This window comes from Crotalus tigris, unplaced genomic scaffold, assembly GCF_016545835.1.
Source record: "Crotalus tigris isolate CLP2741 ecotype Arizona unplaced genomic scaffold, ASM1654583v1 scf7180000019173.45859301935:6455823, whole genome shotgun sequence".
Taxonomy (NCBI): Eukaryota; Metazoa; Chordata; class Lepidosauria; order Squamata; family Viperidae; genus Crotalus; species Crotalus tigris.
This window is the reverse complement of record NW_024097414.1, coordinates 4696541-4714453: the sequence shown is the minus strand read 5'-3', so window position 1 is coordinate 4714453 and position 17913 is coordinate 4696541. Positions and strand designations below refer to the sequence as shown.

The 17913-nt window shown below is 43.2% G+C and overlaps 1 protein-coding gene across 4 annotated transcripts in view; it reads right to left on the bottom strand.

Moving 5' to 3' along the window:
* The window catches only part of TNRC18 (trinucleotide repeat containing 18), a 61290-nt gene that overhangs the window by 8315 nt on the left and 35062 nt on the right, over positions 1-17913 (bottom strand). For 3 of the 4 annotated variants that reach the window (XM_039360389.1, XM_039360390.1, XM_039360388.1), the window contains exons 12-23: positions 17477-17613; positions 16814-16942; positions 15252-15426; positions 13925-14294; positions 12691-12969; positions 5017-5277; positions 2848-3275; positions 2166-2354; positions 1572-1713; positions 1326-1443; positions 1114-1189; positions 287-395 (exon numbers count right to left, since the gene is read on the bottom strand). In XM_039360389.1, the coding sequence (XP_039216323.1) occupies positions 287-395; positions 1114-1189; positions 1326-1443; positions 1572-1713; positions 2166-2354; positions 2848-3275; positions 5017-5277; positions 12691-12969; positions 13925-14294; positions 15252-15426; positions 16814-16942; positions 17477-17613 (2413 nt within the window). The remainder of the gene's footprint in view (positions 1-286; positions 396-1113; positions 1190-1325; positions 1444-1571; positions 1714-2165; positions 2355-2847; positions 3276-5016; positions 5278-12690; positions 12970-13924; positions 14295-15251; positions 15427-16813; positions 16943-17476; positions 17614-17913) is intronic. The other variant, XM_039360391.1, reaches the window with a different exon arrangement.

Here is a 17913-nt window from a genome sequence, read left to right as displayed (position 1 = left end):
GAAGAGAACACCATCCTGAATATATGGCCTGCCCGTAAAAAGTGGTTTTACTCCTCCCAGGCTTGAGAATTACGGTGGAGAGCACAAGAACAAAACATATTTCAATCTAAATGTCTATGGAGATTCTCAATCATCCAGGTCAAGAAGCTTCTTGGATGAGAAGCGAAATGTCTTCAAGGGAAAACAAAGTCCGGTTCCCTTTCGAAAAAGCACGTTTGGGACCCAATGTTCCTTGCTTCCACCTTCACATTGTCCTAGAAGTGGATTGAGGCATTTGTAGACTTACCTCGGACAACCGTCCCCGGGTAGAGGCACCGGTACTGCTGACTCCAGTAGGCAGCTATTCGTGCTCCTTCTGGTAGGAACCGCACGGAAGGGGGTTTGACATCAATGATCTGAATAGGAAGGAAGATGCAAGAGCTGAAGAACGGAAGAAACGGGGACAATTTCCATGCCAGCGGTAAAACAGGCACCAGGAACTGCATCAGCCACTGTCTGCGTTAGAACAATCTCTAGGGAAGACAAGTTTGAGTTATATTCAATCAATCGGAATAGAGCTAGAAGGGACCTTGAAGGTCTTCTAGTCCAACCCTCTGCCATTTCAGATAGGTGGTTAGGTATATTTTTCTGCCTCATATTCCGGGACATTATGTTGGCCTCCCAATTAGACTGGACAGGAAGCACATCCAGATGAGTTCATTCTACTTTACTGTAAGGCTACATTAACAAAATCTTGAAAATACAAATTGCCCACTGTCTCTTTTTAGCAATAAGCAATAGCACTCTTATATATTGCTTCACAGTGCTTTACAGCCCTCTTGAAGCCCTCATTTTATCAACCTCGGAAGGATGGAAGGCCGAGTCAACCTTGAGTCGGTCAGGATCGAACTCCTGGCAATGAGCAGTCAGCCTGCAATACTGCATGCTAACCACGGTGCCACTACTGCAGCCTTTTAATCATCTGGTAAGTTAGGACAGTTCTAAGTTTCTAAGTTTCTTCCTCTGCCTGTGGACTCTCCCACCTTTTATCTACTTGTTCCCTAAGCAGCATCTCTTCCCCCATCTCCCAAGTTCATCGCCACATACTTTTAACCACAAAGATAACCAACTTACAGCTTCCTGCAGCAACTGTTCCAAGCAGTAAATATGAGGCCGATTTCCTCGCTCGCCTTCCACAACAACCCGGTATCTGAAATAAGTACAACAGCCTTTTTAAAGCCCACAAAACAAACAAACAAAAAACAATTGTTTCTAACAAGAAAAAAAATATCAAAGGTTCTTCTGTAGGCCCACTGGAACTAGGATGGAGAAATCTCTTTGCTCACATGTCAGGAGAATGAACGGTCTTGACATGCCCAGCGTAGAGTAACTTGTCATCCATGGGGATCAGGACCTTCAAGCCATCCTTCAGTTCGTCTTTGTCAATGATGCAAGAACGAGGAGCTGTAAGAGAACCAGAGCTAAGAGGTGGACTCCCGTCAGGCCATCTCTTATCCAACTGTTGCTAGGCAGAATGTCTTCCTCCCTTCCCTCTGCCAAGGTCTTTCTCACACACAATCTTATCTACCCACCTGGAGTCAAGGGCCTTTCCAGAAGGAGATTCAGGGGTATGTTCTCATCCTCCGAGAAGCTGCTGTCCTGGTTGGGCTCAAAGTCCTCCTCAGCGGCCATGCTTTCCATAAGTTTGCTCACGGCTCCTCCCTTCCCTCGGGTCTAGAGCGAAACCAGATGTCAAGGTTCCGACTGAGACCTTCCAATCTCTCATGCAAAACTTTATTGAGCGCACCATATCGGCACAGATGAGTAGAAAATCAGCTCTGCTTTAAACGGGCGCCAGAACAGTAAATTAAAAATATAGACACTCCCCTTCCCCTGACAGAGCAGGCCACATCCCCCAATTAAGCATCAGACCATTATTATGACAGAAACCCTCCCTCTTAGTAAACAACCTTGAATGGCTTTGATTCCCAGATTACACAGCTCACACCCTCCATGCATTCATCCCCATTCTGCCTAGCAAGGCTAGAGGGATCGTGTGGCCTAATGGTTCCATTCCATGTCTGCATGGAGTTCAGATCTAGCGTGAAGATCCTGCTTCATTAGGGACAAGATGTTGAGGGCAAAACTGGGGTGATGCCCCTTTTCTTCCTGGCTTTGATTCTCACCTCCTTCTTGGCCTCTTTTGTCTTAGCTTTGCCCTTGTTCTTCTTGCTGGAGGTCAAAGAGCTGGCCAAGCTGGCATGGAGGTCCGGCAGGGAGCTGGCGATGCCCAGAGGAGAAAGCAAAGAGGACGAGGAAGAAGAAGAGGACGAACCAGCGGAAGAGCAGACAGCCCCCTCCTTGTTTTTCTTCTTCTGCAAGACAAAAGGGAAAAGATACAGAGATGGTAACAGACTGTTGGCTTGTAGAGAGAGAGAAAAGAGAGGGAGAAAGAAGAAGGAAGGAAGGAAGGAAGGAAGGAAGGAAGGAAGGAAGGAAGGAAGGAAGGAAGGAAAAGAAAGGCAAAAAAGAAAAAGAAAAAAGGAAAGAAAGAAAGAAAAAGAAAGAAAGAAAGGAAGGAAGGAAGGAAGGAAGGAAGGAAGGAAGGAAGGAAGGAAGGAAGGAAGGAAGGATTTTTTCTCCATGACTATCTGTCTTTAACTTGTTTTTTCCTGGAAAAAATGTCCTTTTAATTTTTCCTGCATCATCATCATCATCATCATCATCATTATTATTATTATATGCTTTCCATTTGGCCCCCTCTTTTTTTCAAGGTAAAAGAACAGAAGTCCAAATGGCCAGAAATTCACTCCTCCCTCCAACCTTTCTCTCCCCCCTCTCAACGCTCCCCCCTCCCCCGGTTCCTACCTTGCTCAGCTCTTTCCTCTCCTTCCCCCTGTTCCCTTCCTTCTTGGGGCTCAACAGGGTCCCCTTCAGGCAGCGTCCACTTTTGGAAACCGGAATGGAGCTCGCCGGGGTGGAGGAGGCCAAGCCAGCTGAGGTGGTAGCGTCGTGAAGGAAGATCCTCTCGCTCCGTCGCCGATTCCAGGCATCGTCATCGTTGACCTCCAGCCCAAACTCAAAACTCAGCTCTTTGGGCGATCTGAATTTCTTCAGCTTCCGGCTCTTCTCAGTCACCATCTTGGTCTTGTCCAACGAGTTACCTGAGGAGGTCTCCATGGGGCCTGCAGTTGGGCCTTGCTCTAGGGACCCTTTCTTCCCATGGAGTAAACCCGCTGGAGATTTCTTCCGGATCTTCACATCGCTTTCAGAGTCCGTATATTCAAACTCGGTCCCTAAAGGTGGAACAAAAAGGATCTATCAGCCAGAAGAATCACTCCGTGATATGTTTTCCAGACTCAGCTACTGGCTTCCGTGCCTCAAAATCGCAAAAAGAAATGGATTTGGATTTAGGCTGGCGATGGCAATTTCAAAACGTTTTAGAATTCGCTATGAAGAACCAGATACGAGAGCTGAACTTTTTCCCCACCTCTTTTTTCAGAAGGCTTGGCTGTGCCTCAGTTTCCCCAACCACCAGGCAGGCACAACCTCACGGAAATCCCCTTCTGTTCCGTGACATTCTCTCCACCCACAGTTGCACCTCTTGGAAACCCCCCCTGCTTATCTCCCCGGCTTTTTCCTTCTCTTCCAAAGCGCACATTTTATTTCCTTTCCAAAGGTGTCCGGACTACAACTTCCATGAGGCTTTTGGGAATTCTGGGAGGGAGCCAGGAGAGGGAAGGATGAGAGAGAGATTGCTCTCTTTTCAAAGGACTGATCTGGGGAAAGGGCTGTTGCCATCAAGTCATCCCGTGGAAAATAGCCCCTTCCTTTCCAAAACCAACTAGAAATTCCAGGATCATTAGTCTATATGAATAAAGGGGTTTCTAAATACAATCTTTAGACAGAATGGGACAACTCATTATAGAAATAGAAAAAGAGAGAGGGGGAGGGAGGGAGGGAGGGAGGGAGGGAGGAAAGAAGGAAGGAAGGAGGGAGGAAAGAAGGAAGAAAGGAACCAAGGAAGGGAGGGAGGAAGGAGGGAAGAAAGGAAGGAAAGAAGGAAAGAAAGGAAAAATTAGGAGGGAGGGGGAAGGAAGGAAGGAAAGAAAGAAAGAAAAATTAGAAGAGAGGGAGGGAGGGAGGGAGGGAGGGAGGGAGGGAGGGAGGGAGGGAGGGAGGAAGGAAGGAAGGAAGGAAGGAAGGGGCCTAGGATACAGTTATCTTGCATTAAGTAGTTCTGTGGTGATTTAGAACAAATTTAACTTGAAAGGATGCTGCCTTTGAGGCAGTTTTGCTATTGGAGAAGCACAAAGGGACTAAAAAGTGACATTTTAATCATTCACATCAGCAAGACCCCGGGAGGGGAGGGATAAAGTGGGTAAGGGGGGGGCAAACCCAAAAGAGATTTCTGCAGATATTCTCAGGAGTGAGTTGCTTGGGTCTCTCCCTTGTTGAAATATGCAATCTACATTAATTAATGGAGTTGATTGAAACTCTGCTGATTTAATTTGAGGCAATGAAGGTGTTTCAGCCATAGTTAGAATTTTTTTTTCATCCCAATTAACAGAGGAAATAACAACCTTCCTGTAATTCTCTCCAGAAAGCCCCATTCTGAAGACTCCTTACTTAGACTGATCTCAGATGCTAAACAGGTTTAGTCTGGCTGAGTGTTTGGATGGGAGATGAACTCAAAAGATGGGTACTGAAGGGATTAGGATGCTAGTGGTTTAAGGAAAGGCTACCAAGAGATATGAAAGCTGGGGTTGACATCACTGGGTGGAAAAACCTATGGTCCTCTGAATATCAATGCATGGAGGTGGACATCCATCTTTTGATCTTGGTAAGGGCTTGATTAGTCTTGCCCCAAAGTTGGGCACCCCATTTGAATGGTGTCCCATTTGCTCCAACTCCATTTCTTCAACCTTTTGATTACTGAAAATCTAATCGAGGCATGGAGGCCACCAGCATTTTCATCCCCAACTAACCCGAGGCCAATCTAGTCACACACCCCCCATGGCACTGTGGCCAACATACCCATCAGGCTTTGTCTCTCTTCCTTCTTCTTTGCTTTCTGTTTGGCTTCCAGTTGGACGATGGACACGGAAGGCACAATGATGGGGCTTGGGATGGCGCTAGCTGCAAACCTGGCCAGGAGCCCCAAGCCACTTTCATCCAAAGCAGATGGTGAAAGCCTCTCGTTGACCGCTGCCCCATAGCCTTCCATTTCTTCTTCTTCATCATTATTGTCATCATCGTCTTCTTCCTCCTCCTCGTCCTCTTCTTCTGAGCTAGAATCTGAAGGTGACAAGATGAAAACCTCTCATAAACCTGCAACCGGATTTCAAATCCACCGTTCATCCTGATGGATCTCAAGACCATTTCCGTACACCCCTTTCTGGCTAGAAAAGGCCTAGGCATTTTTGTACTCCACACTCCAAGTCTCGCCAGGAGAAGATTCCCAGAAAAAGGAGAGGTCTTCAATCCCACGATCGGAATGAAGAAGACCCCTCCCCTCCAGTTTTCCTTCCCAGAGAGCCATTGCAAAAAAAAAAAAAAAAGCTTGTTTATCTATCAGGAGCTCAAAACTCATGGATGATAGAAAGGTAACGCCTTTCCATCTTGCTAAGCTAAGGCTATCTCGAGTGCTCAAGAACACAATTCTACAAAAGCATGTGCAGAACAGCAATTACATTGAGATGTCCTTCTTTTGAGGGAACCTCTGCTTTGTTATTAGAAGAACATAACATCAGGGCTATTTCTTAACCGTTGCAAAGAGACCTGAAATTCTTTGGACCTAAGGAAAGTCTCAAAGAAGTCCCTAGAAAGCATCCATTAAATAGAACGTTGTGCCTGTCCACCAAATTGCTGCTACAAGGAGCAGGGAGGGGGGAAAAATTGGGGGGGGGAAATGCCAAAATGTTACAATTGATACAAAACTCAGCTTTTAAAATGTAGATAAGAATTTTGTCTCCCAACGGAGAAGAATGGCTTTCCATGAATAGCACAGAATATTCCCTTTTTAAAGCCAGAGATCATCTAGAATCATGTTCTCCAAACTGGGACCTCTTTGAGGTTCTGGATTTCAAGTCCCATAATCTCCAAGTCAGTAGCCAACATGAACTCTTGGGAACTTTGTCCTCCTCTTTGGACAGGCCAACAACAACCACACACACACACCTACACAAAAGACTCAGGCAATCTTTCATTTCAGTAATAACACTTCCTCTTTTAACTTTGGAGCAACGATGCGGACCAGCCTCAGAACAAACAAAATATGGCTGGTTCTGAACCAAACTAATCAAGGAAGGATGGACATTTATGAATAACGGCTTAAACATTGGCCAGAAACTAACAGGAAAGTGAAATTACATAGCATCGTGATTGAAATAAACTCAAGACCTAACTGGGACTGTGGAAAACATTGTCCATTAAAGGACATGGTTTCGAAAAAGGTAGCAAAAAATAAATAAATAAATTAGACCATATAAAACAGCTTTCCACCAGTTGGGTGATGAAGAAGGGAAATTATCTCTAGTATTAGCAGAGACTGTTAGTTATTGTTATCCTAACCAAGAGCAGAAATGAGGAGTCCTTGGTGCTCTCTGAGTTTAGTATTTTTCTTGCAGACGTTTCATTACCCAACTAGGTAATGTCATCTGTGCTAGAAGGGAATGGGGTTTGCGGAGAAGAGGAGAAGAAAAAACGATGGGGTCCTTGGTGCTCCGTGAGCTTGGCCATTTTCTTGCAGACATTTTATGACCCAACGAGGTAACATCATCAGCGCTAGAAGGAAAGGGAGGTTGCTCATCCTAGCAAGGGAGTCCTGGATGGTTACTTGATTAGACTGTAGTTTACTGTACTGGTACTCAGTTGAGTAATGAAATGTCTGCAAGAAAACCACCAAGCTCAAAGAGCATTAAGGACCTGAGCTACAAATACGTTCTTCTCTTAGTAACAGAAATTAGCTATTCTGAGCTAAGAGAATTTTTACTACTACTAGCAGAATATACCTCAGTACATCAGCTTTAGGCAACCCAATGAAATGGATCTGCTAGCTCTCTTCTGGGCTTCCCCACCCCTTTGCATCTGCAGCGTGACATTTATTACATTTTTTTTTCAAAAAAAAATATGCAACTAACATTTCCACAAATGCATTTGAGTCCGTTTCATCTTCCTTCTCTCTGTCTCTCTAGGACACCTTTTGCTAAGCTACACAATTGCAAATGCGTTTTGAGATTAAAGAAGGGGCATTAAAACAAAACCAGACATTCATAAGTCACATGCAACAATTGGCCGTTAAGATTTGTGCAACAATCGTTTTGTGTTTTTGTTTTTGTTTTTTAAATCCTCTTTTCCTGTTGGAGGGGAACATATCCAGAAAAAAAAAATAGCGATGCCCTTTTTCTGATTTGAGTTGCATCGTTTGCACAAGCCATTTTTGGGTTTCATCGGAAAAGAGATTGACTGCCAAAATTTCCCTCTGATTTTTCGCCCTTGAACCATTGAGGACTAGTAACCTATTGATTTAAAGGACTGAAAACGTGGACATGGATCAAGATTCCAGCAAGGCAGTTTGGCATGCAATCTGTTACAGCCGTGGGTGGAATAAATTGCCGCAGTTTGGTACAGATTTTCTTGCGTTACTTTCAGTTCAGGCCTCAAAACTCAACAATTTAAAAAAAACGAGTTAAACAGCAGACAGACATTGGTTAAATTACTACAAAAGGCAACAAGATGATTGGGAATGGCTCAGGAATGAGAGGAGAAATAGCAGGTAGCAAAAAAAGCACACTGAAGATTAATTCGGCATCGTTAAATATATACGCGTATATATATATATTTAACACTGATATATACATTAGACCAAACAGCCACAAAGTTATCATGTTGCAAACAAACCTAGAAAGCTTAAAGGCAGGCAGATTTGAGACAGCTGTTGACCCTCCACATCTGGTTCACCTTGGCCTGTCCAAATTCCCACTTTCAACTTTATTGCAGATTTGGACAGACCTTTGCAAAAAAACAAAACAAAACAAAAAAACACAAAGACATTTTCATAGCTTTTTCTCAAGTGCATTTTCACACTGCTGACTCCAGAAGAGGGTTTAATTGATTTCTGCTGCTTAGCCTGATGGTTACACCTTTGTAATGATCGTCAAATATTCTGGAGGATGCGTCTCTTCTCGAATCAGCTCTAGAGAACTTTGCGAGTGGGGACAAGTTTGCAAATGGCCTTCTCCAGAAAAAAAAAAAAGAATCGCAAAGGGGGAAAAAAATAGGGAGTGCATGTTTTGTCAGAAAATAATGTGATCCATAAAAAAAAGTGTAGATCTGAATTTGATTATTGCCCAAATTTATTTCCATCTTTATTTGGTGATGCTTTTGAAAGAAAAACTTTTGAAAAAATGCAATTAACTTAAAAATACAGTTTGTTTTTGCAGGAGAAATGTGAGCTGTCAGAGTGGGCAGCCATAATAATTTTAATAAATTTAAATTTTAAATATATAAAAAAATGGAATATTTCTGCCACTAGAAAGCTTCCTACATCATCAGCACCAATCCATCACAAAACAAAAAGGGGCAAAAAAAAATCACAAAAAATTAAAAACCAAGAGATTGATCCAATAAGGTGTGTAGTATTAGGAAACACATTTTGCAAAAATATTACATATTCTTCCCATCTCAATTACATATTTGACAAGAGAGGCCAGGAAGTCAGCTTCAATTTCAAAACAGGTGCTACATAAAATCTCTTGGGGTCCTAGCGAAGTTATTTGACCCCAGCATGATCAATGTACTTATCAAGCTAGTTGCATGGAAAAAAACCTCTTTTTCTGGAATATTATTCTACTTAAATTTCAAGGGTGAAATGACACATGGGCTGCATTTACACAATCATAGAATCATATAATCCAAGGGCTGAAAGGGACCTTCCAGGCAGACCCAGTTGAGATCTAGCATTGCTAAATTGGCTTACTACTAATTCTGGTTCACGGATGTTGGATTGTTCTCAGTGGCAAAGCCTGCTGTCCAAATCCAAATCTTACATTCCTGGCCTGGTTCCCTCTCTTGTGCAATCCCAGAAAAGGAGGTTTTCTTCTCTAAGCAGGTTAACCAAGCTCAGTCTGGCTGGAGAAAGACTTATAAAATGCTACCTCTCTCAAGAACAGGAACACGGAAATTTTAGCTTGAGATGTAAACATCTGCCATGCAGGTAGCAGGAACAGCAAACACCCTTCTGGAGTCAGGAGCCAAAGGCCTTTCCTGTTCAGGAGTTCCAAAATTAGAATGGGAGGAACAAGGGGTCTACACAACCCAAACTTCTCCCCTCTCAGAATTCCCCCAATTTAAATTGCAAAGATGACGATGAAGAAGGGACCATGAATGGACCACTCTTTATCCAGTCTACTGATGATGTGCCTGGCCATCCTTGGTCCCCACTACCATTTTGAAACTCCTCGAAATGTCTTCTCCAAAGACACCCCACCCCTCATGTCTGTCCTTCAATTCTTCAAACCCAGATCAACCTCCAGTGTTTGCAAGGAGGAGAATCAGGCAACCCAGTTCCATCCTTGTCCTGAACCATTTTTACGAGTGCAAAATTGCCAAGCTTTTTTTACAGAGGAGAGAAAGAGAAAGCTAATTTTGCCTACCTACATGATAAGGCTCAGAGATTTTTCGCTGAGCCGTGGAGGCGGGAGAGCAAATGTAAGAGAGCGACAGAGACACTCAAAGCATCATGAGAAGGGACCAGGGTGAAGGGTTGGGTCAAGCAGCTGCAAGGAGAGCGAAAGCAAGCTTGAAAAGCTGAGGTTATTAATGGTTTTAGTAAAATCAGGGAAAGGCATTAGCAAAGCTATTACACAAATATCCCTTAAAACAAATGTCCAAAGAAAACATGTATATATATATACATATATATTTCTGCATAGACTTTTTTTTTTGACAAAAAGATTCAATTTCTCCCACCCTCCCTCCCTCCTATTCCACCCCCGCCCACAGACCAGACACCTTTTGCACATTGGATTGGGAAATTTATCCATTGGCTCCCACAATTGTAAGGTGGAATGGGGTGATGCTCAAAGGAAACAAAATTTGAAGATGTCCAAAAAAGGGATGTGCTATCCAAATGGGGTGAAAAAAAGGCAAAAATAGCATTCTAGCTGTGTGTGTTTGTGTGTGTCTATACACACACATCCACATACACCCAATCTTTGGAATTCAAGAGTCAAAATAACAGCACCCTAGAGTGCAGATGTCCCATTTACTTAGAAACCAATCCCATAGAATTCAATGGGACTCATATGCAGCTAAGCCTACATTGTATCCCAGCTTTTAAGGGGAGTTAATGAGGAGTTGAGTGGCCAATAAATTCAAATCAATCAATCAATAAGCTAAGAAGGCTTTCATTCAGGTCTACCTTTTCTCTCCCTCCACCCCTCTCTTTAAGAAAATGCTTCTCGAGTTTATTTAGTTTTATTTATTTGTTTCTTCCATTTGAGAAGTTCTCCAGGGCTACTTATCTACTTGGACAAAGAGTAACTGATTGGAAGGGTTAACAAAAGTTCAATATGAGCCGAGGTGGCGCAGCAGTTAGAGTGCAGTACTGCAGGCCACTTTAGCTGACTGTGTTCAGCAGGTCAGTGGTTCAAATCTCACCGGCTCAAGGTTGACTCAGCCTTCCATCCTTCCGGGGTAGGTAAAATGAGGACCCAGATTGTTGGGGGCAATGTAAATATATATATACATTGCTTACTGGTGTACACCGCTTAGAGAGTGCTTGCACTTAAAGCGGTATATAAGTCTCATAAATAAATAAATAAATAAATAAGAGATCCTATAATTGTTGGTCTCCTCAAAGTGAAAAGACCTTTGGCTTCCAAACCCCCCACCCCTCAAGAAGGATCTCTTCCAAGTTTTTAAAATGGCAAAATTAGTAGTAATAGTAAGGATAATGTCAAAAAAACCCATTCTTGAAGAATGCAATGGCAAAACAGTAAACACACAGCAGCCAAGAAAATGGCAGGCTAGGTCTATCAAGGCGTTGTTGAGGGTGGAGATCATTCAATTTTAGGGGAAAATATTAATTGCTACTACTACATACTTCCATCTACCGTAACCAACCGAAGTATACACCTTTAGGAAAAGAGAAGGGAGCTATAAAAGAGGCTATAAGGCAAGGCCACAACGAGGATAGGCTACTTAGCTGATGGGAACCCATCTCTTCGTTAACCTACAGATAGAAAACCACAATCTCAGCCTGTCTTAACCCTAAGGGGCTCCTTATTTAATCTTTTCTATTACGACCAAAGTGGTTAAAAAGAGGTTGGGTAGGTGGATGGAGAGATGTGGTCCATTGGGACCATTCTTGGGATTTGGCCTTCTTTCTTGACTTTCCCAAATCTGAAGAGCAGATCTAGCAAAAAGAAGAAGGGACCAAAAAAAGAAAACAATTGCATCTTCCTCTCTGTATATTAGATCCTGTTTAATCATTGCTTTTTGCTCTTCGTAAGCAGGCTGTTGAAAATTGTCATCAATTTCTTTTCAAGTTGAATTAATTTGAGAGGAGATGACCCTCATTTGGAAGTGGCCGGGACACGGGCGTTTCACTGACGAAACTAAAGCCATTAAGGCAGGGGCCTTCAAACCTGGCCTCTTTAAGACTGGTGGACTTCAACTCCCAGAATTCCTCAGCCAATGAGGAATTCTGGGAGTTGAAGTCCACCAGTCTTAAAGTGGCCAAGTTTGAAGACCCCTGTCTTAAGGTTTCGAAACGTAATGAGGTTTTTGTGTGTGCGTGTGCCTTTGGCAACATAAAAAGCCCTTTGTTAAAAAATAAAAAAGTAATGAAAAATGAAAATGCAACAGTATGTACACAAGAGGACAAAACAGTCCAGCCCATTCTAGAATAATTTACACACAACGTAAGAAGCTGCACTCGGTTTAAAGGAAAGATGAGATCAGCTGACAGCTTTGTCTGTTTCCTCCTGCAAAGTAGAGAATTGAAGCCAGGGATATTTGAATAATAGGAAACACATCTCAATTTTGTTAATTCCTTTTTTGTTTGTTTGTTTGTTTGGTTTGGTTTGGTTTTCCCTTAAATCTTTGGGAATGAGGTGAGACAGCAAGATGAAGTGAAGCATCAAGCTACCTAAAGAGACACAGCAAGAGAGAGACAAGGCAGACGGTTTTAGTTAAAAACAAACTGGATAATTTTAATAAAAAGCTTGGTACCAAATTGTAGTACAAACATCTCAGGGTTTGGGGGAAGGGAGGGGGGGCGCACCCACACAACAGATATTCTAATTTACACAGTTCCTCTCCCGTGCCCTCTAACACATGCCAAAAGTAAATTTGGAAAGGAAAAAAAAATAAGCCACATATAACAACAGCGATGGTAACAAGAAATGATGTATATTCTCCTTTTAAAAAAAAAAATAGAGAGAGAGAAAAAGTATACGTGTGTGTGGAAAAGAGACTTAGGATGCTCTTGAAAGAGCTGATCAGGAACAAAACAATTGTGAACAAGCAGATTTGTTGGCGTAGGTAAGACTAGTGATCAACCATAAACTACCCCCAAAAAATCTTCTATGGTATCAACAAGTTGGCCATCCACAGAGCCATTTCAAATGATCACCCACCCTTTCCTCCTTCTCCTTCCCATTCACTCAAACCTAGACATTTGGGGTTGGGTTATAAGCTAGTAACCTTGATCGAACGAGTCCTCCGAAGAGTCACTGTATGACGATCCAGCTTTGGCCTCCCTGGACAGTAAACAAAATTCCCGCTTTCTATTGGCAGCCATTTTAGATTTGAGAGTCCTTGTTGAGGTGATGCTCTTCTTGCCGGCTTTGAAGATGTCAGAGATCCTGCTGCATTTGGGGGCCATGACACTATAGAGGCTGGAGGGTCTCATCCTGGCACTGGTTGGGGAATGAGAAGACCACTCATCCTTCAAGGATTCCTCCTCTTCCTCAGAATCTGTATCTGGGGTCAAGGTAGTTATTTTTTTTTTTTAAAAAAAAAAAAAGAAACGCCAGACATGACTGCCAACTTTAAGCACTGTCTATGGAGATTCCGGGTCAGGGTTGTCCCAAAAATGGCAATTGGGCTTTGTTTTTCCTTGAAGATGTTTCACTTCTCAGCCAAGAGCGGTGGAGGATGGAGGTGAATGGTGGCTGAACGACCAGATGACTGCAAGGAATATAAATCCTTCCATCCTCCACTATTCCATCAGAACTGAAGAAGCTTCTTAGATGAGAAATGTCTTCAAGGAAAAACAAATTCCAGTTGTCTTTGGGACAATTTTAAGCACTGTACTTTTAGGTCTATAGACCACAGACTTAAGAATATGGAAGAGGGTTAGAATATGCTGGCTTGGCACAATGCAATCCTATGTTCAACACCCAAACCCCTGCAGTTCAAACCTAGTTGTCTATTATTCACATCCAATTCAAGCGTGGCTGTCCGTTATTCAAAGTTTTAGGGTCAAGGGCCACCCGTAAATCTTTTGAGGGACCTGTCAATCCTGCTCTAAAAGACAGACCAGACCAAGAATTAAACTGACTCCATTACAATTACATCCATGTTCAATGCAGTCAATGCAATGATGATGATTATTTCCCATGTGTTTTAATTATTTTTCCATTCTGTCACATTAAAAGTAACCATTCAGGAGGGTCCAAGAAAAGGACCCTAGAAGAGGCATCTCTGAATTTGAAAGATCAGAATGCAAATTAAGGGAAAGGCCTGGAAATCCTGTAACCAGGATCTTTATTAGTAAAATATTAAACTAATAATAATCTAAATCAGTCTTCGGTATATCCAAAAAAAATAATAGGAAAGTGCTTCCAAGGTTCCTTCCAACTTTGCTATTCTGTTAAATACAACCCACTAAAAACAGTGAGGAGGAGAAGACACTAGGAAAAGAGAAGTTACTTACTGTAGGAGTAACTGCTCACTTCAGATATCGCTGGTGAGTTGGAAACCTTCAGATGGTGGCCTTTCATTTTGAGCCCCACCTCCAACTTCTTCATTTTGACCGCCATTTTGTTTTTACCTTCTTTAGAGGCTTTCAAGGAGAAGCTGAGGCTTTTGGCCAAGTTGTTTTTGGCATCCTTGCCAAACAAGGCACCGTGGGGGGACAAGTATCGGTTGTTGTAATAGCCGCCATTTTTCTGCCTCCCTCTGGACCTATCCACGAACTTGAACGGAGACTTCAGCTTGCTGCGCCTGGTGAGTGACAGGGCTTTGTCGAGCTTGCTCACCAGTTGTTCCTGATCAGAGGCCACCTTCTTCTTCTTAATCTTGAGCTGCAGAAAGAAAAGAGAGAGGGAGAATGAGCGGAAATCGAGGAAAGCAAGGGATCCAGAAAAAGTCACACAAGGAATGACTTCTTCATCCAGAAATCTCTGTGCATTTTGAGGTGGAATCCACTAGATGTTTTCAAAAACTCTGAGCTAGGTTCTGACACCTTCTCCAATGGCTTCATCTCCAGGACTGGAATTTGGGGATTGCAACCCATCCAGAAGTCCTCAAATTGAGGAAGGGGAATGTTCTATGATAGCTCTGATGGATTTACATCCAATTTATTTCAATACATAAAACCAGAAACATCGGCAGAAGCCAAAACCACAAGCTTCTACATTTGATTTACTTTGGTCATGTCATACATGCAAGTTCTTTGGAGGAGTCAATGAGGCTAGGAGTAGTTAGTGGAACAAGAAGAAGGGGCAAGCAACATGTTGGCTTGATACCCTCAAAACTGATACAAAGCTGAATATTCAACAACTGAAGGAAGCCAGGTAGCATGGAGAGCACTTGCTTATATAAGTCGCCAAGAGTTGGACATGATTGAATGGTTAAATAATTGAATGGTTTCAACAATTTAATCTGCCCAGCTGATTTAAGATTGCTCAAGTGAAGATGAGAGCCATGGCAATTGTATCTATTCAGCCTAAATCTGGAATGGAAAAGTTAAACCTTGCTTACCACCCCCCCTCCTCATTGGAGAAGACCCTGATGTTGGGAAAGATGGAAGACCAACAAAGAAGGGGACGGCAGAGGATGTAATGGTTAGATAAGTGTCATTGGGCAAACTCCAGGAGACAGTGGAGGACAGGGCTCTTAGCCTGCTATGGGCCATGGGGTCACAAAGAGTCTGACACGACTTAGTGACTGAATAAACAACAACAGCTCCCTCTTCCATTTTGTGCTTAACTATTTGTTCTGGTTCGACCATATTGTCTCCAATATGGTAGAAGACTCACCTCGCTGGAGAAGTTCATCAAGAGATCTTGCTCATCCCAACTGCGATGCCTGGTCTTTGTCTTCCCACTCCTGGTCTCTCCCTCCTCTTCCTCATCCAGGAGAAGCCCTCGGTGCTTCTCCTCCCTCCCATCACCCATTTCTGAGTCTTCGGAAAGCGACAGGGATTTGCTCAGCCTGAAAACATCAGGAAAAAAGAAAAAGAAAGAGGATGACCAAGGGAGAACCTTAGTAGCATCACCAGCAGGATAGAAGCCCAAGAAATGAAGGAGAGATGTTTGTTATTGGTTGTTTTCCGTTTTTGATTTTTGTCTTAGCTGCTCGGAGTCATCATGATGCGATGAGCAGCTAGGAAATCTGATGGTGTTAAACAAATAAATGCAGGCAGTCCTCGACTTTCAATCATTTGTTTAGTGACCATTCGGAATTTCTACAACCGGTCCATCAAGAGTGAAAATGTGGCAGCTACGTACCTCTCTGTTTTCATCCTGCCATTAGAATGGGGGTGGGAGGGAGGTGTTGTTTTCAAATGGGTTATTTAGAGAAATGAAACCTTTCCAGTGCTATGGAGGTGAAAGTCAGCAGGATGGAAACCTTTCAAGGACATTCTAGCAAGTGTGAAGGAGATAGCAGAGGGGTCTCATAACAAAGAGAACATATTTACATGAACTGTGTGGACATGGGGGGTGGGGACAGTTGTCTGGGAAAATTGTTGTTACATGCTATGGTCAGATGCCTTGGGATTTTAGAGTCAGTTTTACCTCGCCTTTACCAAGCTGTGTATTCAATAAATAGTAAGCTTTTCAGAAATGAAAATAATCCTGGACTTTTATTTGGATACTTGAGCTGGGAGGGGAAAGGAGGGAAGAGAAGGGAAAGGGGGAGAGGGAGAGGAGAGAAACAAGGAGGAGAGAGGAGAACCTTCACACCATGATTTTGCAAAAGCTCCAGGGGGATTTTAAAAAAGGTAAGAAGAACGACCAGGTTACAATCTCCAGATCAAGCAGGATTCCTTAATTTCCCTCATTTGAAAAATCTGAAACATCAGGCCAAAGAGGTTGACAATGCAGGAGGCCCTTAAACAAAGGCGAAGCCGAGTTCTCAATGTATCAGCAAGAAAGCAAAGACAGAACAAAAGGGAAACAGAGGCTGCACCACAGACAAGCAAAGCAGGACCAAAACGTATCCTAACACAGGTAGGTTTCTCTTCCACTCGTGCCGAAGAAAACAAGTTCAAAATCCAACATCCACAGCGTTCCCACTGGAAGTCCACCCTTCACCCATACGCAGCCCTAAAGACAGAGAACCTGCTCTACTTCACTCTCCTCTTTCCTCAATAATCAACACGTCCTCTAGATCGCAACAGTTTACCCCACGATGGCCCTACCTGTTGCTTAACCAACATCTATCCCATAATACTCCACACAAGTCTTATTCATCCTGGTGGCACCCCCAACGGCCAAGACACTATGTACCAACATCCGTGTTTGGGGCAGAGAGAAGGCAACCCAACCAGGGTGGGACCCTGCTACAGTCCCTTTCCCACCCCACAGCCCAACCTTACTTTCCACTCCTTCCGTCACTCTTCCCTCGCTCCTTAGGGGGCAACAGAGCGCTTGATCCATGGTTCCGTTTTCTGGGCCTTCCTGGACCTCGTTTTGCCAAGCTTCTATTTTTCTCGTCATGCTTTTCCCTTAAAAAAAACCACACACTTGACCGTTAACCAAGAGCAATGAGGAAAGAAGGAAAGAAGGAAAGAAGGAAAGAAAGAAAGAAAGAAAGAAAGAAAGAAAGAAAGAAAGAGGTGGAGGGGTGGAAGAAGAAGAAGAAGAAGAAGAAGAAGAAGAAGAAGAAGAAGAAGAAGAAGAAGAAGAAGAAGAAGAAGAAGAAGAAGAAGAAGAAGAAGAAGAAGAAGAAGAAGAAGAAGAAGAAGAAGAAGAAGAAGAAGATAGAAGGCCATGATCCATCACCAAACCTCTACACTGACCTACACTCAAAACATCCCCATGGAAGGCCACAACTGCTAATGAAGTGCCTACAGCATCTGCCCCATGGACAAACAGTAGGTCATGTTGCCAAGCCACATTCTCAAAGTCCAATTTGAGTATCATAGAGCACAAAGAAGAGGGGTGGAAAAGCCAAGATGGTGCAAGACTCAAAGATGATGCCACTGCCCAGCCAACCGGGCAGGTGCAGAAGGATATCTGAAGGTCCTTGGGTGACTTACTCAGAGTCTCTCCGCCGCTGCAGCTTCGCCAATTCCCTCTGCTTTTCCTTGTATCTCCTCTGCAGCTCAGCTAACTTCATCCGGTAATCCAGTTCCATGGCATCCATGCTCCCAATGGACGATTTAATGGAATACATCTGAGACAAGAAAACAGCAAAGAGTTGGGAGAGAAGGAAAACCAGAACATCTGTCAGTCTCATTCATTCACAGCCACTTATACAGAAATAGAGACCCAACCCCACTCCTTCCTAGCACTGATAAGGTTACCTAGTTGGGTCATAAAATGTCTGCAAGAAAACAACCAATTTCAGAGAACACCAAGGACCCCACAAACCTCCTCCTCCTCCTCCTCCCTTCCAAAACTGATGATATAACCTAGTTGGGTCATGAAACATCTGCAAGAAAACAACCCAGGTCAGAAAGCACTGAAGACCCTA